This window comes from Anolis carolinensis, chromosome 1 (assembly GCF_035594765.1).
Source record: "Anolis carolinensis isolate JA03-04 chromosome 1, rAnoCar3.1.pri, whole genome shotgun sequence".
Classification (NCBI taxonomy): Eukaryota; Metazoa; Chordata; class Lepidosauria; order Squamata; family Dactyloidae; genus Anolis; species Anolis carolinensis.
In genome coordinates, this window is record NC_085841.1 from 259,306,897 (window position 1) to 259,329,032 (window position 22,136).

Sequence of the window (22,136 nt, forward strand, 5' to 3'; positions counted from 1 at the left end):
CTCTACACAGACAATGGGGAAAGGAGAACAATGGGGAAAGGAGACATCTAAGTATAGGTTCAAGTGCCTCAAAATTATCAGACCTTTGTGGGGATTCTTTGACAAGTCACTGGGTCCAATTTGCTTTGCAAGAGGCAGTCCCTCCCTCAAGAGAAAAGAAGGCCTCCCTGCTTTTTGCTCATATCTTTTGAGCAAAGGCTTTTGAGTTCTGTTGTTGATGTTTTAAAAGGTGCTTTTAGGATGTTTTTAAGATGTTTTTAAAGATGTTTTTAAGATGTTCTTTAAATTGTTGATTTTAGCTGGTTCTTGTAAGCCGCTCCGAGCCCTAGGGGAGTGGTGGCATATAAGTTTGAAAAACAAATAAATAAATATGTTTCATGGGACTTCTAAGAGGACTTCACTCTGATGTACTACAACTGATATCACACAAAAGCAGAGTTTGCCCAAGTCAGACTACTGGGTCTGTCTGGCTCAATCCTGTCTCCACTGACGAACAATGTGTTCCCCAGTTGTTACCTGGGGCATTCGGCACAAGAAGAGAAGAAGATGTCCGTCCTCCCATCGCCTGGGCAATAATAATCTTGATGGGGTAGAGCAGTAGTTCTCAACCTGTGGGTCCCAAGGTGTTTTGGCCTACAAATCCCAGAAATCCCAGCCAGTTTACCAGCTGTTAGGGTTTCTGGGAGTTGAAGACCAAAACATCTGGGGACCCACAGGTTGAGAACCACTGGGATACAGGCAGGCATCCCTTTGATTATAAACAAAATGGATGAGCAAAAAATAGCTAAATAAGATGTTGAAACAGCATAGAATACCTTCCTGTTGCTATTTTTGTGTGTGTCAGGAGTGACTTGAGAAACTGCAAGTTGCTTCTGGTGTGAGAGAACAGGCTGTCTGCAAGAATGTTGCCTAGGGGATGCTCGAATGTTTGATGTTTTACCATCCTTGTGGGAGACTTCTCTCATGTCCCTGCATGGAACTGGAGCTGACAGAGGGAGCTCATCTGTGCTCTCCCTGGGTTGGATTTAGACCAGCAACCTTCAGGTCAGCAACCCAACCTTCAAGTCAGCAGTCTGCCGGCACAAGGGTTTAACCCATTGCGCCTCCGGGGGCTCCTTCCTGTTGCTATAACTTGTATAAGCAGTTCTAGAAGTGAGGCATTAGAGCTCACTGGCTAGAAAATACTAAATTCTCTCTACACTGCAGGTTACAGGATTCAACAGGAAAGAACCATGGCAGAAAAAGTGGCACCAAAGGGTTCTAACTGTGAAAGAGTCCTTGATCATAAGTATCACCATGTGGAAGACATGCAAAGTAACTATATATATATATACACACACACACCCTACCATATGTACTATATATGTACATACACAAAGCTATCTCACAAACTAGATAGAGTATGAGCAACTAAAATCTATGAGCTATTTTTTTGGGGCCAATGGATTTATAAAACAATATTTGGTATTGGGAAAAAAGAAGAAATACTCACGGATAAAGAAGTATTTGTGCTGATGGTTGTAAGGCATAAATTTCTTTTTCTTTATACCAAGCTGTGTGAGAGAGAGATAAGGAACCACAGTAAGTCAACAGGGCTCTCCTCAAACAGAGGGCTACTCCACATCAACTGAAGCACGTTGACACATTTCTTGCCATCTGGGCTTTGGTCTTTGAAATATCCTTCTTGTGCCCATACTTTGACAGCACTAGGTCAAACCAATTTGTCTATTCTCAATCAGAGCAAATGAGAAACACAATCGCAGCATTATCTCCTGCTATGTCTATATGCTTTTTTGAAGCTACATCCTATCTACTTAGAACAGAACTATCAGCCAACTAAGCCTCTTTAAAAAATCAAGTAAAGCCAATGCCTAAATAATTTTTCCCAGCAGGGGACAGCAGAGAACCAGGTTTTTCAGAAGAAGCATTGCCGAGACCATCTCAGTAGTCCAAGCACATAACAGACAGAAAAACCTTAACTCCAGTGAGGATCCCAAGAACTCTAATCCAGCTCACTTTGAAACTTGCCAGTTACCCAGATGCCAGCCTGAAGTAAATGCTTAGTCAAGTCATCTCCTTGTTCACCAGAAGACAATTTTCCCTTTGGCACCTGAGAATTTTGACTCATTTCAGCACAGTTTCGGAAAGTTACGTTTTGAATTATTCCCCCCACCTGCAGAATCCCTTGGCCAGTCTGGTCAGTGGCCATGTTGACTGGAGGAACTGCCATTAAAGAAAGTAACTCTACATTTCTGTTTCCCACTGAGAAGCCGTGGGAGGAAAAATAAGCCACTATGGCTCTAGGAACATCCACTGCCCCTAAAAAGCATTCCTGGGTTTGGAGAGAGAACAAGGGGGCAGCCAGCAGAGGCAACTTACAAGACAGGAGTAACCACATTCCTTCTAGAGATCTGCCTGGGCTCACTAAGATCTTGAAAGCTTGGTCAAATTTTGCTCTTAGATTTTCAACCTCCCCTATCCTCCTCAGATTTGTTCCCATATTTTTGTTTCTCTCACTCGCATTCTTCATCTTTTTCATTTCTTGCCACTCTTTCTTGTCATGGGAAGGGGTTTTAATAAAAGCGGTTGTAAGAAAAAGGTTGGTCACGAAGTGGTCACAAAAAACAATACAGGCAAAGTGAAATCAATCTACGCAGATCAAAAGCAATCTGGCTGACAATAATTAATTCCAGAAATGCTCAATGAAACATGTATTTGGATTCTGTATTTGGATTCTGATCATCCAGAATCATCAACTTTGTGAGAGTCAATGAAAGATGAGAGCAGTATGCAAAAAAGCTAGAAAGATAGAGAGGTTTGGGGTTGTACAGATACTAGGTTTATATATTGTTCTGCAACTTACCCAACTCAGCACCCTAGAGACTACAACTCCCATCCATACCTAACAAGAGGTTTGCGGGGTGAGAATGGTCTGAAATGGAAATACTTTCTTCATGCACTGGTGGGTCAAGTAAAGCCACCAAGGCTATTTTTGAGACCATCAGTATCTCCAGACCTCTTGAACCACCCTCTTTGACAAGAAACTGAGTGAACTGTCTCTCAGGAAGCCTTCGGGAGAAGCAATTCGCCTTCAAATAGGTTGCACAGGCTCAATACAAAAGTCAACATTTGATTACTTTTAGAGGGTGTTTTTTGTTTTTTTGGCAAAACACAAGAAGCAGAAAATTGACCTCTAGAGGGCTGGGCTGTGGCACAGCTGGTTAGTAGCCAGCTGCAATAAATCACTGCTGACTGAGAGGCCATGAGTTCAAAGACAGCCCAGGTCGGATTGAGTGCCCAACCGTTTAACAGCCTAGCTCGTTGTTTACCTAAGAAACCTGAAAGACAGTTGTATCTGCCAAGTAGGAAATGTAGGCTAATTTAACTAATTTACGACACCATAAAAAACCGTCCAGCAGCGTGCGGGGACTCGGTATCACAAGTGGATGATGAAGTGGCAGCTCCCCCTGTGGCCATAATCGAGCATACCCTCATGAAGCTGGAATCTGGAAAATGTTAATTTGCCTGTGTCTGTATCTGTATGTTGTATGTCTAATGGCATTGAATGTTTGCCATGTACATGTACATTGTGATCCCCCCTGAGTCCCCTTTGGGGCGAGAAGGGCAGAATATAACTACTGTAAATAAATAAATAAAATACACCCACAATGGTGCCTACACCTGTTTGTGATTAGAAGATGAATTAGGTGGTTCTGGAAATTTAATAGTGGCAGTGTGAGTATGTATATCTACAAGCACGGATGAGCGTGAGAAAGGAAAAATGCTTGGGAATTTTGGAACAAAGAGAGGAAGCCTAATGCTTCTCAGCTAAACCCGAGGCAAGGCTTTCAGAGGCTGCCCTCTTTTCTATAATTTCTCATTTGCTAACAGACACACTCTGCTTGTGCCCTTGAAAATTAATCAAATGACATAAGAGGCAAGCTCAGACTTGAGGGCACCCTTATGCAAAGGATAATTGTTCATTTATGAAACCTTCTGATTAACTCAAGGGAAGAGGAGCATGGATTGCAAAACAGTTGTTTTTATAAATGGTTGAAAAAAACCCCAAAATTTGAAAAAGCTACTTTTTGAGACTATAGTTCCTAGACTCCATCAGACAGGCACATTGTCTGGGAGATTTTAGGAGCTATAACCTGGGAAAAGTCTACGCATTAACCTTTTCCAGTCTACGCACTAAGAGACTTAGAGGGAAATAAGGCAACGACTAATAACCCACGTGGCTCTGCTATTAAGTTTCCTTCTTTGCAAGGAAGTGGTTTTAATGAACGAAAGGAATGTGTGAGACAAAGCAAGCCTTCTGGAATATCTCCATATACTTAAATAATCAAAGCATCATGGTCTTGAAATGAGCTACTGTACTTAGAAGCAAGAGAATTATTTCCTGCATAAAAACATTCCCATTCTTTTGACTAGATTTTATAAAAAACAGTGTGATGGTGGTGATTTTTAATCAGGGAAATGTTTTGTGATTTAGACAAAACATTAGTAACTGTGGGTTTAAATCCTCCTCATCAAGGCTCCTGGAAATGAACTAACTCAGGATTAATACAAGAGAACCAATATCAGATTTCCCAATACATTTATTCATTTTTTGAATCAGCTGGGAGATATACAAGCACAATTTTAACTAGAGCAGTGAAAAAGGAAGAAGCAGGGGGTGGCCAAATATTTATCTGTAGGGAAAACCCATCTATGAAGGTGTTACAATCCTCACTTTTTGAAAGTGGCCAAAAGAGCAACACAAGCATTGCAACAGGTACTAAAAACTCCAAAAATAGAAAAAAAAGCAACTATAAAGACCTGCAGCCTGGGCCAGCTCATGATATTTTGCCACTAAAGAGCAAAATGGTAGACCCTTCCATTCAATGTAGGAAAGCCAAATGAATTCGCAGTTGAACCTCATTTCATCACTAGCAACATTGCTCATTGCTCCACCACTTCATTGCTGCCACCACGTTGCTGAGTAGACTGCTTCATTCTGTCTAATGTAAAAGTCAGCACGGCTTATACTACATGCCTTTTCAAAATCTGCTGGAGATTGATTGTCCTTAGTTCCATAAAAGCTGGAACTTACACTTTTCTTTTTACCAAATTAAAACAAAATCTAACAATGTGTTGTCGAAGGCTTTCATGGCCGGAATCACAGGGTTGTTGTGTATTTTCCAGGCTATATGGCCATGTTCCAGAAGCATTCTCTCCTGACGTTTCACCCACATCTATGGCAGGCATCCTCAGAGGTTGTGAGGTATATAACAAAGCCAGCTTTTAGTTTCTTCACATTGTCTTTCACCACAACCTTCCTATTATGCTACCTCTGAAACCCTGAAGATCTATGTCTGACTTGAATTGAATTTTAGACCACACTGATTTCACTGGCTGGAAATGACAGTTTAAGTCAATGGAGTTCAATATGAATAATCCAGCACTTCATATTTTATTTCTATGGCGGACCACAAAGCAACAATTGAGCAAAGTCAAGGAAGGGAAGCTTTTCAAAGGCAACTGTCTGGCAACATCAAAGAATAAGAACAAACGAAAGAGCAAATAAAAGGCAGATGGTATTAGGCAACCTCTCAAATCTCAGCAATATCCTAAAAGATTAAGATGCAAACCCAAAGGTTTGCAGAACCTTTTCTGCTTCCAGGTCAGAGGTGTCTGCCTCAATGGCAAAGAACAAAGAAATATACTTTAATGCCTGGCCATAAATGTGGCAACTATTACAAAAATGCTAGCATGCCTAGACAATACCAATGGAAACATATACAAGCTTACATAGAATATGTACTATCACTTTGCCTTTGGTGGAACAATTCTAACTCTTTGTCCTCGGTAATATAGCTAGCCTTGTCCTCCCTCTATTCTCGAACCTGAATTTAAGCAACTGGTCTGCATTACCTAATCCCTGTAATACTTAAAGGCACAAACATACTAGCCAAACATAGAATTGTACAGCAGGGGTGGGGAACAACCAGAGGTGGATGAATTTCAACTCTTAGCATTCCTCATCATTGGTTATACTGGCTACAGCTGATGGGTTTTACCTCTGTAACATCTGGATGCCCACATAATTCCCCACTCTTGTAGCATACCACATTGTCCCTTATGCCCACTGTTAAAGTTCTACAAGATGTACCTCCACAGAGAGTTTTTTGCCCAAGGCAAAAATCAAAGGATGCATGTTGAGATCAGGGTCCTTGCGGAAGCAGTTTGGTTTAGCATGGTGCTGGAAATGCCAATGATTCCACCAGCTGGCTGGGGCCCCCTGCAAAAAAGAACCGAGAAAGATCCTGCATTCTCTCCTACACAGAGGATGCAGCAAAGTCCTACCCCAAGTGTTAATGAGCCTTGAGGCAAATCCCAAGAAGCAACACCAATGCTATTACCCACCTTCAGATGTCCGATCACAAATTTGTGAACCCAATGGTTCCATTTTGACTTGCCAAAGACGGAGAGGTGTCCCAAGTCATGCTGAAGCCAACCAGCTTGGGCCTGAAAAGCAAGACTCTTAGTATAACCATTAAAATGTACACAAGTATGTTTCAGCATAAGAAAAAAAAGTGGGGAGGAGTTTTTAATTCAGAGAACTTATAACTGAAGGCTTGATGGTACAGAGAAGAACAGGGATGGGGGAAAACTCAACATCAATCAATCTGACAAGTGGACTTAGGAAAATAAATTTCCACCCTGAAACTATTATATGACTTTCCCTTCCTGAGTTCTGGGACAACATATTTTATTTATTTATTTCCATCATTTATATGCCGCCCTTCTCACTCGAAGGGACTCAGGGCGGCTCACAATCTGGCAATTTCAATGCCGGTATACAGTAGAAAAATAAAACATAATAAAACAATCAATTTAAAACACTGCCCTGTTCCATCACTCTTTTGTGGTATTCAATGTTGTTTTATTATGCTTTTTAATATTACTGCCTTAAATATATTACTGTGTTCATTTTTGTAGTGCAAATGTTTTTAAAGCTTCAACTTTTATTGCATACCACCCAGATGTGATTCATATATTAATAGATGGATAATATAGTAGAGTCTCACTTATCCAAGCTAAACGGGCTGGCAGAACCTTGGATAAGCGAATATCTTGGATAATAAGGAGGGATTAAGGAAAAGCCTATTAAACATCAAATTAGGTTATGATTTTACAAATTAAGCACCAAAACATCATGTTATACAACAAATTTGACAGAAAAAGTAGTTCCATACGCAGTAATGTTATGTTGTAATTACTGTATTTATGAATTTAGCACCAAAATATCATGATATATTGAAAACATTGACTACAAAAATGGCTTGGATAATCCAGAAGCTTGGATAAGCGAGGCTTGGATAAGTGAGACTCTATTGTATGTGCAAACTTTGCTATAGGCAAAAAAAACCCCCTGAGAGTTAAGCAAAGAACCCAATGGAAAAAGACAATTCTGAAAAAAGATTGGAAGGAAGTAGGGGCATCCTATAAATTTGCTGAGATTGAGCTTCTCATTAAAAGAAAGAATAGGAGAAAGGGCACTATTGTTCAACAGAAGGAAAGTTCTTGGCAGCAAAGTGTGGTAAACTGGAAAGGCAATAAAATAAAATCATAACAGATGTCTGTCTTCATAGAGATGTACAAATGCTTTATTTACTCATGGGCAGTCTTCTTGCCTTAATCCAGTGCTTCTCAACCTGTGTGGCCCCCAGATGTTTTGGCCTTCAATTTCCAGTAATCCTAACACCTGAGGACCCACAGGTTGAGAACCACTGCCTTAATCCAAGAGCAACCAATGGAAAAGGAAGAGATCTCATTGCAATGCCAGCCTCATCCTCTGTCCTATGCCATCCTGACTGACAGACATTACCTGGACAGTGCCAAGCAGCAACCCAGTGAAGAGAAAAGGCAGCAAGGAGGTCCCAAAGTACCACATGTTGAGCCAAGCGACCACATCCAGCACCAAGATGTGGACAAGGTACAGGAAGAAGAAGAGACGGTCAGGTTGCAGGAGCCCCATCTTCTCCACAGTAGCACGGAGTTCACGAAAGTCCTCTGTAAGTTGTTTCTGTGGGGATGATACAATATTACTATCCACTTGCCCTGATCTGAATGAAACTTAAGGCCGTCCAGATGCCTCCATAGTTGTGGGGGCCTCGGGATCTGTGACAAAGATGTAATGGTGGAGATGGAACCAGGGAGAATGCCTTCACTCTAACTTTACACATACGCAATTCAACAAAATGTGTGTGCTCATTTGTGTTGGAACACTTTCATGTCTGGTATTATGCACAAACTAGGCTCATGTTTGCACAATTGTGATGAAAACAGAGTCTTGTAACTTTTGAGTTTTGTAGAGTTTTGTAACTTTTTGCCACTGCTTCAGAGACCCAGTCACACCATGCAGTTATGACACTACAATTCTCTTTTAACTGCCAAGGCTGCATCCATTGGAATCCTGGGATTTTTAATTTAGGGAGGGCCATTTAGACTCCTTAGTCAGGGAGTTCATCTGTTGCCTTTGGGCAAACTGTAAGCCTTCGTATTCCTTTGCATGTTGCCATAACAGTTAAAGTAGAATACAGGGCAATTGCTATAGTATGAATAGACCCATAGATTCTCCTTGGAAAAACTCAGCATATGCTGGATGTGTGACAACCCCCCCATTCCCCTATTTACTATGTAAATATATATCTTCAAATAACTAGCTACCTGTGATTCCTTTCATCTCCATAATACAAGTTACAATACATTAGAAATAACTCAAGAAAGGATAATCTTAATCTTCTTTGCAGGGCTGTGGTGTTTGAGTCAGAGTCATGGAGCTGGAAACAATTTTGGATATAATTGGTAGAAAAGTGCCAACTCTGACTTCACAATTAAATAAAAAACTTATATTAAGCACCTGATAATGTTGTATATTTATTATTATAGGAATTTAGGTATTTTTTCATTCAGAAATTGTAATCAAATAAATATATTTATGTTTTGACTATCTAAGTAGTGGTAATTAATTGCTTTGTTACCATTTTACTGCAGTGACTTTGCTATGAATTACCTCGTAGGTTAAGATCAACTCCCTCCCTCCTGACCTTTAGGAAAAAATTGAAAACCTGGCTGTGGGACCAAGCCTTCCAAGATTAATCAGTGCAATAAGCAGATATGAAATAATGCAACACCATTGGAATGGTTCCTGGACTATGATTCTGGATCTGTGTGGTTTTAATACTTGATTTAAATGTATTGATATTGACTTTTAAATTTAATTTTTATGGATTTTATTGAATTTTAATTGAATTTGTATTTTTGTTGGTTTAATTGTTGCCAATTTGGAAGCTGCTCTGAATCCCCTCTGGGGTGAGATAGAGTGGGGTATAAATGTAGTAAATAAATAATTACCAATTAATATACATTTGTCATTTATGAAGGAGTCTGAACTGGATTCAGACAGCAACAAGACAGAGGAGCTGGAGTCAATGTATCAACTCCACAACTCTGCTTTTGTGTGTGTGTGTGATATATATATATATATATATAACAGTAACACCGTAGTTATTGTTATAGTGCCACTAGCTGATAGAAGGGAATTTTCTTATGGTTTAAATGGTATGTCTTATCCTGGCTCTATAGTAGGTGTATCTTGTACAACAAACTAGAAGCTTATGGCACTTTAAAATACAATACTACAGAAGTAATAACTTCAGCTACACTTGGAAAATAGAGGAGAGCAAAGTATGACTTTCAAAAACTTAAACTATGACAATAACTAGTTTTAAGGAATTTTGCAATTATGACAGTGACAAACAGGTTTTTTTTTTTTTACATGACTTTTCAATTCTGAGTTTGACTGGCTTCTCTTCCATGTTTACACCTCTTGGCTTCTCATTTCCCCAACAAAGCTCCTCTTTCCAATCTAGTGCTGAAGGGAGGCTTACATTTTTGCTGGGTTCAAAGCTTGGCTGGTCATCTGCAAGCTCTCCAATGAGCAAAGGTTTCATGTATTTTCTCACGACAGACTTCTCCAGATGGAATGCTGTGAAGGGATCCTGAAAAGAGACAGCAAGCTAAGACAATAGATCTCTCAAAGAGAAACACAAAAATGGCAGTGAAGATTTATATTCATGCAACAATCTCTAAAATCCTAGTGATTATTAGTCCAAATTATCTGCTCAAATTATCATGCAAAATGGGCATGCTCCTATCAATAATCTTGTCCTGTTGTAATACTTCCTGTTAAAATACTGAAGCACTTCAATCTAAGATTTTGGTTTCTCATTATCTGCTCTAAATGAGAAATCATCACTTGTGGCAATCTCTTCTTAATCTAGACCCTTTGGAAGAGGGTCTTCTATTCCCAAGGTGTCTTTCCTTAAGTGCTGGACATTCATATTCCCTCTCTCTTTTTCCCCGACTTTAGGATGATGGTATTGGGCCATTTTTTGGTTCACAAATACAACTCTGTTCTCCTTGGCATCCCAAATCTGTCTGTTTCGGAGGCAATCTCAAGGGATCTGAGGAGACACGACAATTCCCAATTATTCCTATTGCTTCTCACCGCTAGGTGCTGCTATGGAAACATATCAGGATTTTTTCTGGGTTGCTGCCAATGATCTCATTCTGGAACAAAGGAACTTCAATGGATAGAAGCCATGGAATTCCAGTTAATCAAAAGGTTCATTTCTATTAACTGTGGCTTGAATAAGGATAATGGGTTTTCATCTCTCTCCTCTGTGTTGATTAGCTCACCAATGTCAGGATGAATAGTTGCCGTTAATCACAGAACTGTAATGTGGAGTTTTGAAAGCTTTGCATGTAGTGTTCTGCACATTTCAGTTGGCCCCAAAAGACATTGCTCTTATGTGGATTTTGTTTCATACTGCTATATGGGGACAACAGCTTTCAAACCATCAACTGGGAACAACATGGCTAGCCTTGAAAATATCATCTATACTTACCTGGGCATTTCATTACACCTTGACCACACTATTACAACTTTCATGCATCCAAAGAAATAGAATTAAATCTTATGCAACAATGAATTTCTTAAGGCTTTATGTATCGCACAATGTTTCCTCATTCATGCCTATCATTCCTGAGGATTATCAATACCCTTAGATTAAATCCTTAGCAGAAATGCGAGAAAAATAACTGTATATTCCCAAGAAAAGATGCAGATGTATGGATGCTAGTTAAGGTCTTCTTCTTCCCAACTCATGTTTATTTCTAGTATAGTAATAACTAGAATTATCTTCTCAAATCCTGGCCCAGTCCCAAGCAGTATGCAAAGTGAAGTGCTGTGAGTTACAAAACAGCAGTTCATGATGCTTTTGCTGGAGGTTTTATAACAAGCTGATATATAGATACAGTAGAGTCTCACTTATCCAAGCTAAACGGGCCAGCAGAAGCTTGGATAAGCGAATATCTTGGATAATAAGGAGGGATTAAGGAAAAGCCTATTAAACATCAAATTAGGTTATGATTTTACAAATTAAGCACCAAAACATCATGTTATACAACACATTTGACAGAAAAAGTAGTTCAATACGCAGTAATGTTATGTTGTAATTACTGTATTTACGAATTTAGCACAAAAATATGATATATTGAAAACATTGACTACAAAAAATGGCTTGGATAATCCAGAAACTTGGATAAGTGAGAAAATTATTATTTTCTATAATGAAAATAATAGAATTAATATAAACTCTAAATATTAGAACCTCCCCCAAAAAATGTAAGAAAAAATATATAAGTATGCCATTAATGTGGATCTTGCATTTTGATTTGAGTCCAACATGGGTAATTCCACTATTATTTTGAAAAGTATAAATTTAAATTTCTGCAAAGCCCTGCTGACAACATGATCATTTAAATATATGCCTATTTTTTCAGGAATACAATAATAAAAAAGGAATACAATGAACAGTTTATTTAAGGCACATAATTACATTTTGTGAAATCGTGTATTCTGTTACTTCAGGCTCATCTGTCTCCCACATCCAGACTACCTCTGTGAAGTTTTTAATTTGTTTGTTTGTTTGTTTGTTTGTTTGTTTTACACAGGGTTAAGTAAAACAACTGGCCAATGATCCATTTTCTGCTCCCACAACTATATAGGGACCATACAAACTAAAAACTCAGAAACTGACGTCTAGTATGAAAATGGTGTATGATGTATTAAACAATACAGGGGAGGGAATGATATAACTTATTAAAATTGTGAATTGCTATATCTCGTTGCTTTTATGTTGCTACAACTTATGGTGACCCTAAAATAAACATATCATGAGTCTTCTTGGCAAGATTTGTTCAGAGAAGGATTCCCCTTGCTTTCCTCTGAGTCTGAGAGAGTGTGACTTGTACAAGGTGATCCAATGGGTTCCATGGATACGTCAGGGTCTCCCTGAATAGCAGCCCACAACACCACAATGGTTACAAATAACTACAATAGATTTTCACTTATCCAACATTTGCTTATCCAACGTTCTGGATTATCCAACGCAGTCTGCCTCCTGCCTGAATCCACAGCTGTGTCACTAGGCACCAAGGTCTGAACTTTTTACGGATTTAATTTTTGATAATGTTGTTACTGTAAGTTCATTTTTGACAATTCTATCTTTATGTGTAGTCAATTTGTTAGTAGCCAATGTTTTTGTAGTCAATGTTTTCAATACTTTGCGATGTTTTGGTGCTAAACTCATAAATACAGTCATTGCTACATAACGTTACCGTGTATTGAACTGCTTTTTTCTGTTGATTTGTTGTAAAACATGATGTTTTGGTGCTTAATTTTTTAAATCATAATGTAATTTGACGTTTAATATGCTTTTCCTTAATCCCTTTTTATTATCCAGCATTTTTGCTTATCCAGCGTTCTGCCGTACTGTACTCTGTACTGGCTATATCTGGAAGCTTTCAGAAAAAGCAACACTTTTTTTGACCACCAAAAGGGTGATCCAGGGAGTGTGGAAATGCAAAGCCTGCAAACAATCTTGAAGCCACATGCAGCCCCCGAAGCTGCACTTTACCATTTCTGTTTTAAAGCAATGTCTTTTGTTATCATATTGTTTTTCTCTCCTTCTCTGCTCATTCATCCCACTCCAGACTCTGTTTGGTGTGTGGAACTTAGGAGAGAAATGGACTTCTCCTTGTCTGACAGCATATTTACACGGAGACTATACAAATTATAAACGCCTTTCTATGAAAATTTCTCAGCACAAAGGTTTCCACTTTTGTTACTAGAGAGCTGGTAAGGACACACTGACCCATGCTTCCGCTTTAACAGAGCTAGTGCTTTAACTGGCCCACAGTCAAGAAGTGATTCAAAAGCTGATGTATAAATGCTTCCAACTCTGCTTACTGCTCAAAAAAAGAGAGTGGAAAAATAAGAAAGCTTATCTGAATGGTGGTGGGGGGAAAGTATTATTCCTCCCCCCTCCATCAGTTTTCTTCCTGGAAGGGGAAAAGGGGTTGGTTCAGAGGCTGAGCGGTAGACGGTGGTACCACACATTTCAACCAATCGTAACAATGGTGGTTGTAAAACCTGGCAACGAAGCCAAAAGAGAGGGGAGGGAGGCGATGGAGAGGGATCCTGTTGCAACACAGCAGCTTCTCGGAATTATAATAATTACAAAACACCAAGAAAACCCATGGGGAATCATGAGCAGGTTTTTTTTAAAGTCAAAAAATGCATTTTAGATAGCACTGCCCTTTTGGAGTTCGGGTGGGGAAAAGGGCATTATACAATTTTTTGTCTCAGCTAAGAAGGATTTTAAGATTTTATTCCCCTTTTTTTGGTAGATTACATATCCAAGGATTAATGCATTCAGCAAAACTCCAGGCTGCTAAATCCAGACCAAATAAATAAATAATCTGGACCAGTAAGAAGAGTCATTTTATACAACTACAATGCCAACAAGTCATACTTTTTGGGCCCTATTAGTCCTATATTTCCTAATGGACTGGACCACACACTATCCTGCACAAATTTGTGTATGTGCCTCCAAGTTGCCTATCAATGTATGGTAACCTCATGAAATTCATAGGGATCACCATACATTTTTATAGGCAAGCACAGTGGGCCCTTGGTATCTACTGGGGTTTGGTTCCTGGCCCACTGTTGATACCAAAATCTGTGAATGCTCAAGACAGATTATATAGAATGCTGCACTAAAATTGCAATATCTATGTTTGCTTTTTGGATTTCAGGGGGGTGCGGGTGAGAAGATATTTTGAAGACACGGATTGAGCAAATTTGTGGATACAGAGGACCATCTGGTGATTTTGCTAGTTTCTTCCTCTGATATATTGCTTATAGCACCTGGCATACACTGGTGACCCTCCATCCAAATATTAACTAAGGCTGGCCCTACATAGCTTCCAAGATCAAACAGAACAACACTGGTTGCTATTTTGCATGCAACATCACTAGTCTTTCTCAGGAGACCAAAGCAGTTGCCTGACTAGTTGGAAGACGAGTTCATGGGGATTCACTCTGATAGTAGGCTTAGTGTCAGCACAAGAACATCTGAATTCCATACAAAATCCAATCATACATATTGTGTATAAACTGGCCTTGCATTAGGAGAAATTAAGTTGCTGAGTAGACAGAAGGTTGGATTAAAACAGGGATGAACCAGTGTTGTTTTATATTAACAGTTTCTGCACTGTACTCTCAGTTCACAATTATGACTCTAGAGTGAAAATAATTCCCATGAGAACACCATGGCATTGACATGCATAACATGCAATATTTCTAGATGAAGAACAAGAATTGTGTACCTTCTAGAGATTTTTTTTAATCGCAATTTCCAGGCTGCCTAGGGATATGAGAGTTCAACAATACCTGCAGACCTGTATGATTCCTACTCTTGCGAGAGATAACCAAGACTATGATAATGTTCTACTGCATGTTTGTGAAATTTATTTAATTATTTATTTATTTACATCTTTTTTAACCTGCCCTTCTCACCCGTAGGGACTCAGGGCGGCTTACAACAGTCAGCAAATTACATTGCCCAAAACACATTCAATAAAACAATAACAAGATCAATAAACAATAGAACAGTACCACATCAATTAAAAACTCTATTAAACTCTATTAAAGACATGAATTATAAAATTTTAAAATGCATATGTAGTTAGATTCGTCCACTGACACCTTTCTCGTATGCCTTGAATCAAACCATATCATCTCAGATATTTACTTCTCAAATGCTTGAGCACATAGCCATGTCTTAACTGCTTTCCTGAAACCTAGGAGAGTTGGGGATTGTCAAACACTACTGGGGAGGGCATTCCACAGCCGGGGAGCCACTACCGAAAAGGCCCTGTCCCTCGTTCCCACCAGCCGGGTCTGCGAGGTAGGTGGGACCGAGAGCAGGGCCTCTCCAGATGATCTTAACAACCTAGCAGATTCATAGGAGGAGATACGTTCAGAAATATATGCTAAACAACATGGGGTACAATACAGAGCCCTGCGGGACTCCACAAAACAAAGGTTGTGGGGCCAAGCAGGAGTCCCCCAGTGACACCATCTGGGACTGACCCTCCAGGAATGAGCGGAGCCACTGCAAGACAGTACCTCCAAGTCCCATTCCTCCGAAGGGAGGCATTCACCACCACCTTCACCTACTCAGCCAATCCCCCTCTGGCTTCTCTCACCAGCCAGGATGGGCAGGGGTCTAGGATGCATGTGGTAGCCCTCACCTCTCCAAGCACCTTGTCCACATCCTCAGGCTGAACCAATTGAAACGAATCCATCAAAACTGGACAAGCGGATGGTCTAGGTACATCCTCGGAGACTGCCATTAACATGGTGTCAAAGCTAGAACGGATCAAAGCGACTTTGTCCGCAAAGAACCGAGCAAATGCTTCACAGTGGGCTGCCGAGTTGTCAGGGATCCCGTCTCCCAAGACGGGATATAACAAACCTCTGACTACTCGGAACAGCTCCACCGGACGGTTCTTTGCGGATGCAATATTAGATGCATAGAAGGAGTTCTTTGCAGCATTAATTGCCGCGGCATATGCCCTGAGGTAGGAATATAGCCGTGTTCGGTTTGGCTCATCCGGCTCTTAATGCCACACTCTCTCTAGTCCCCTCTTCTTTCGCTTCATCGCTGCCAACTCCTCGGTAAACCAAGAAGATGGTTTAGCTCGGGTACTCGAGAGGGGACGTTCCGGAGCGATCGTGTCTATTGCTCTGGTCGTCTTCTTGTTCCGGAGAACGACCAGAGAGTCGACAGAATCGCCAGCCGAGGTAGCGGGAAACTCCCCAAGAGCCATCAGGAATCCATCTGGATCCATCAGTTTCCTGGGGTGGACCGTTTTAATAGGTCCACCACCCCTGCAGAGGTTAGGGGGCGCAGCAAGTCTAAACCTGATCAGGTGATGGTCGGTCCATGGCAACGGAGTGATGGTGAGCTCCTCCACACCGCCACCTTCCTTCCATCCCTGGCAGAAAACCAAGTCAAGTTTGTGCCCTGCTCTGTGGGTAGGGCCAGATACTGGAACAACCCCATGGTTGCCATGGTGGCCATGAAGTCCTGAGCCACCCCGGAGTGGTCTCGGCATGGACATTGAAGTTCCCCAGCACAATGAGCCATTGAGACTCCAATGTCAGGCCTGAGACCACCCCAGCTAGCTCAGGCAGGGAGACTGTAGTGCAGCGGGGTGGTCAGTACACTAACAGAATCCCTAAACCACCAGCCACCTATCCTCAGATGAGTACACTCAAACAGGGTTGACTGTGGGATGGGGCACCTGGTCAGGGGATGGACTATTTATAGACTAGTGCGACCCCCCCTCCCCACCCTCCACACCTTGGTTGGTGCTTCACGGTGTAACCTGGTGAACAAAGCTGGGTGAGATTAGCCCCCCCAGCCTCGTCCAACTAGGTCTCCATTATGCACGCTAGGTCTACCCGCTCATCCAGGATAAGATCCTGGATAATTGTTGATTTTCCGTTGACAGACCTGGCGTTCAGCAGCACCACCTTTAGGTCAGAGGGACCGCTAACCTGGGCACCCAAATTTCCTATGTCAGGAGGCCAATTTAGATCTACAAGAACTCTCCTTCTTTCCCTAGGCCAAATTAAATTATGCCTCCCTTTCCCGTATCTCCCCCTCCCCTGAATTACTTCAATAGGGGGCCCCTATTGAAATAACTGTTACTCAACTACTCAACTACTATATTTTAATGGCATACTTGAACTACCATAATAATCAGTGCAGAGAAACAGAAGTTGACTACAAAAAAGTAAGAACAAGATCCAAGAAATCAAAGCCAAATTTAAACCAAGAGCGGGGATGCTCTACAACCTGGAAGACATTGCATGACTAAGTACAACTAAAAAAAAGGATGGAAACAGTACACTGAACAAAATGTGCAAAAGAGATGAAAGGATGGCAGATTCATTCTAGGAAGAACTATTTGAAAATGAACTCAGTTTTACAAAATGAAGGAAAAGTTATTCAGAGCACTTGGGAGAAATAAATCACTAGGAATAGATGGCAAAGCAATAGGACTGCTTCAAGTCGGCGACAGAATCTATTCTCTCTAACTGAAATCTGTCAACAAATATGGGGAAAAAAACAATGGCCCACAGATTTGAAACACTCAATATACATCTCAACCCCCCCCCCCCCCCAAAAAAAGGATAGGATACCAGGGATTGCAGTTACTACACAACCTTTGCATTAATATCCCAGGCAAGCAAAGGGATGCTCAAAATTCTAGAACAAAGACATTAACTATATATGGAGCAGTAAATGGTGGATGTCAAAATGGGTACAGGAAAGGAAGAGGCAGTAGGAATCATATATGTTGAATAATGGAGCACATTAAAGAATTACAAAAAAAAACCCTACATGTGCTGTATAAATTAGAGCAAAGTCTTTGATTGTGTAACACAGGAAAAACAAAAGATGGATATACTCAATCAAACAAGCCATAACCTTGAGACTGCAAGACTTGTCTCAATGACAGTTAACAAGAACACTTGAAAACTTAAAAGACTTTGTTACTATTTAGTAAATTATAGCACATACGAATTTGTACAACTGTAGCTTACTCCTAAAAATATAACAGAATTCTTGGTGAACACTGCTTTATTTCACTCAGACAAAAATCTGCCTAATAGCTTCAACTCAGAAATGTAGTTCTTCCACTATGGAACTTTTCACTGCATATAGAATGTTAGGGTATCAGGGAAAAGGTTTTACCTAGCTTTCAATCTGAAATGTTGTTGTCTAGCTGCCATTGCCTCCTCTGTCTTGCAGGTTCTGATGGAGTCCAAGGGTGGGTTTACAGAAGCTTTAAAAAGTGCTGATAAGTCATAATTTTCTTTTGATTGCTAAATCCAGCACAAGTCCAGCTCAAAAACTTCAACCATCAGCATGCTGGGATAAGGAAGGAAGCTATCTGATGTCCTACCTTTGCTTCTCCCTTGTTTTTTTCTGCATGCCATGAGAGGTTTGGCTGCTTGGTTAGTGTGCAGCAACAGTACTTTCCTTCCTTGACCAAACAAAGTATTGATTGGGAGGCTCATCAGTTGTCCCTTTGCATTTCTCAAGGAATAATAATCCAAATGTGTTGCATGATGAACCCACAAATACCGCTGCTTCCCATGGTCCTGCTGCACCAGTTGAGGAGAAACAGGATGGGGAGCCAAATAGGCTTGGCAGAACACAATGCAAATGACATTGAGCCCAGATGTCTGAGAACCAGAAACTAAATAGATCATATATACTCATGTATATAAGTAAAACAAACAAAAATTGATCAAAATCACCCCCCCCCCCAAACAGGGTTGACATACATGGGTCAATGGCATGAGGCAGAGTTCAGAAGCTCCCACCCCATTATGCCTGCCTTCCTTGCCTGACTCCCCTTCCTTCCTGCAGCCAACATTTTGGGCACCTGAGGTGAAACAGAATGGCAGCAGTCATTCTTTTAAAGGGTTTACTGCATAAGCCTCTCTGCAGAGAGACCCTGGTGACCATATTTAATAGAGGTAGACAGAGTACCTATTAAAATGACTACCAAAGTTTCTCTGCAAAGATGCTTATGCAGTTAGCACTTATTAAAAATGGCTGTCACCATTTCCACTTCATTTCAAGCACCCAAATGGTGGCTCACCACTTTCTCCATATCATTGCTGAACACCACTTGGGCTGAAAAAGGTGAGAAAGGCAGAAAGGTAGGATGTTTTCCTTTCTTTCTGCAGTTCAGACAAAGGAGGGGTAATGAGGTGGGAAAGCTTCTCATCTCTGCCTTTTGTTTCTGTCTTCATGCTGAGTCCCTAATCGGGACAGGTTGTTTCCTTTACTCTTCTACTACTCTTTTTTTCTCAGACCACATAGTTTTTTCTCATTTACAATCCTTTTCTTATATATATTTCTATAGATATAGTCATTTCAAGATCAATAATATGATTTACACATACCTCAATTATAACTCCTCAAATAAACAGATCATCTCCTTCTTTTTAATTCTTCCTATGCTTTTTTTTTAAAAAAAAGAGGAAAATATTTGTTTGTTCTGTGTTCCTAGGTTTTATCCTCAACCTCTCTACAGGTCCCCAAACCTCCCTCAATTTACACAAGAGGTTGACTTATACACAAGTATATAGTATGAGGCCTCCAGTGGCGCAGCGGATTAAACTGCTGAGCTACTGAACTTGCTGACCGAAAGTTTGGTGGTTCAAATCTAGGGAATGGAATGTGTGCCCGCAGTTAGCCTCAGCTTCCGCCAACCTAGCAGTTCAAAAACATGCAAATATGAGTAGATCAATAGGTATTGCTCTAGCGGGAAGGTAATGGTGTTCCATGCAGTCATGCCGGCCACATGGCCTTGGAGGTGTCTACGGACAACACCGGCTCTTCGGCTTAGAAATAGAGATGAGCACCAACCCCCAAACTTGGACACAACTAAACTTAATGTCAGGGGAAACCTTTACCTTATATACAGTATGCTACATTCTTTCTGTACAAAAAAATCAACCCCGGTTACTCTGAGCTTTCATCATTTTAAAATAACAACTGAGGGCACATTTTGAGTCCTTCTGTTAACACTACTCATAAAACAAGAGAGAATATTCACATTCTTATTGCCAGTCACCCAGAGATTTATCCCACTCTTTCTTCTGTCCTCCTCAATATTAGGATATACTTGAACTGCCTGCACACACTGAGCAAAGTGTAATACAGTTACATGCAACCTCTGCTGGTTTTGAGGGCCTTGGGAGATGCCCATCCTTGAAACTTTCTGTTTGAGAGGAATTCAACACAAGATACTACATGTCATTGCATAATAGTTGCACTACTCTTTTTTGAAGGAGACAAAAGGAAAAAGAAGTGCAACTATTATGTGATGGCAGCTAAGTGAGACCCCATAGGCCTCCTCCACTGGTACATGCAGGCAAATAAGGCCTACAAGTCCTCCTTTGACTTCCAGAAGCTATGGGGGTTGTTCCAAGAGGCAGGTGCATGTGTTACTATTATATGAAGAACTTTAAGAGACCAAAACTTGGGACAGCAAAAAGGGAAGTGCAATTTTTATGTGATAGTGACTATTAATGTGATTAAATATGGGTAATTGACAGATAAAGGTCTAGCTCTGTCCTAAAAAAAAACCCCCTGAGAACCATTAACAATTCAACATGGGGGAACTGTACATTAGGAAGAACTTCCTAACTGTGAGAGCTGTTCAGCAGTGGAACTCCCTGCCCTCGACTATGGTGGAAGCTTTTCCTTTAGAGGCTTTTAAGCAGAGGCTGGATCACCATCTGTCAGGGGTGCTTTGAATGCAATTTTCCTGCTTCTTAGCAGGGGGTTGGTTGGACTGGATGGCCCACGAGGTCTCTTCCAACTCTATGATTCTATGAAACAGGTTGCAGAACTGGAGATGGAGTAAAATGAAGAAGAATGCACATTTATTTCTGCTAAATGTAACTGGATTTGTTGCAATCGGTTATGGAAATAGTAGTAACTAATATTGGCACTCTTTACACCCCAAAGCCATATGTCAAGTTTTAAGAATGATATGCTCATTTACTAATTTTTTATCAATAGAGTAACCACTAGTAATTTCATTCTCTTTAGTTTTAATCTAGATGGACAGTGTAGCCTTTTTATATCTCTTATGGAATGTTATACACAGTTTGTATGAATTTATGAGCCAAATAAAAACATTTATTAGTCTATTAAGCCAAACAAAGCTCCTCCTCTATTTGAATGAGTTTTCCCTAAGTGTGGCATTAAGAGCAGTCAGTTACATTAGAATTATAGTTACTTTGTAAAGTCAGTGAACATTTTGGACTGTGACAGCTTGTAGCAACTACGAGAATTTCTAGATTGCCGGATGCCTCACTGAACATGTCTGCTGCATTTACAGATGCCTACATCAATGTGACTGAGCCATGGCATTTTTTCATAAAGTATCAAGTCTGTTTCAGTGTATCTCTAAGGATGCATCAACACTATAGAATAAATGTAATTTGACACCATTTTAATTGCCATGGCTCAATGTTACATAATCATGGGAGATGTGGTTTTACAGAGTCTTTAGCCTTATCTGACAAAGGGTGCTGATGGCTCACCAAACTACAACTTCCAGGATTCCATAGCATGGAGCCATAACAGTTAAAATGCTGTCAAACTGCATTAATTCTGCTGTGTAGATGCACTGTAACTCACAGAGGCATTCAGTCACTGCTGAGGTGGGTTCTTGAGGCTTCCAGATTTGTTGCTCTCTGAAACAAAAGGGCAGATCTACAACACATGTGCCCAAACATACATGCATCCTATGTCACTCAGCAACATTTGTCCATAATTAATGAAATACTCCAACACAAAAAAACCAAACCTTTGGACATAAGCTTTCATGAACTGCAACCCATGCAACCCGATGAACCCAGACAATGTAACCAGAGCTGACAGCTTACATCACATCAAAATGAGCTTGTTCCAAAATGTGGCTGAAACGTCTGGTTTGGTTGGGACTAATTAACACAAAATACCTCTGGAGGATACTTTAAGATGGTGACCTGTCTATTCACATTGCTGGTGAAAGGACTACTTTGATTTGACACAGTGCTTCCCAATACTCAGCCCTACACTTTGTGAAATAAC

General features: G+C 40.5%; 1 protein-coding gene across 1 annotated transcript in view; it reads right to left on the reverse strand.

Moving 5' to 3' along the window:
* LOC100551618 (acyl-CoA (8-3)-desaturase) overlaps nucleotides 1-22,136 on the reverse strand; it is a 33,246-nt gene that overhangs the window by 9,033 nt on the left and 2,077 nt on the right. The window contains exons 2-6 of the mRNA XM_003224119.4: nucleotides 9,939-10,049; nucleotides 7,874-8,071; nucleotides 6,409-6,510; nucleotides 6,155-6,283; nucleotides 1,493-1,553 (exon numbers count right to left, since the gene is read on the reverse strand). Of these exons, the coding sequence (XP_003224167.1) occupies nucleotides 1,493-1,553; nucleotides 6,155-6,283; nucleotides 6,409-6,510; nucleotides 7,874-8,071; nucleotides 9,939-10,049 (601 nt within the window). The remainder of the gene's footprint in view (nucleotides 1-1,492; nucleotides 1,554-6,154; nucleotides 6,284-6,408; nucleotides 6,511-7,873; nucleotides 8,072-9,938; nucleotides 10,050-22,136) is intronic.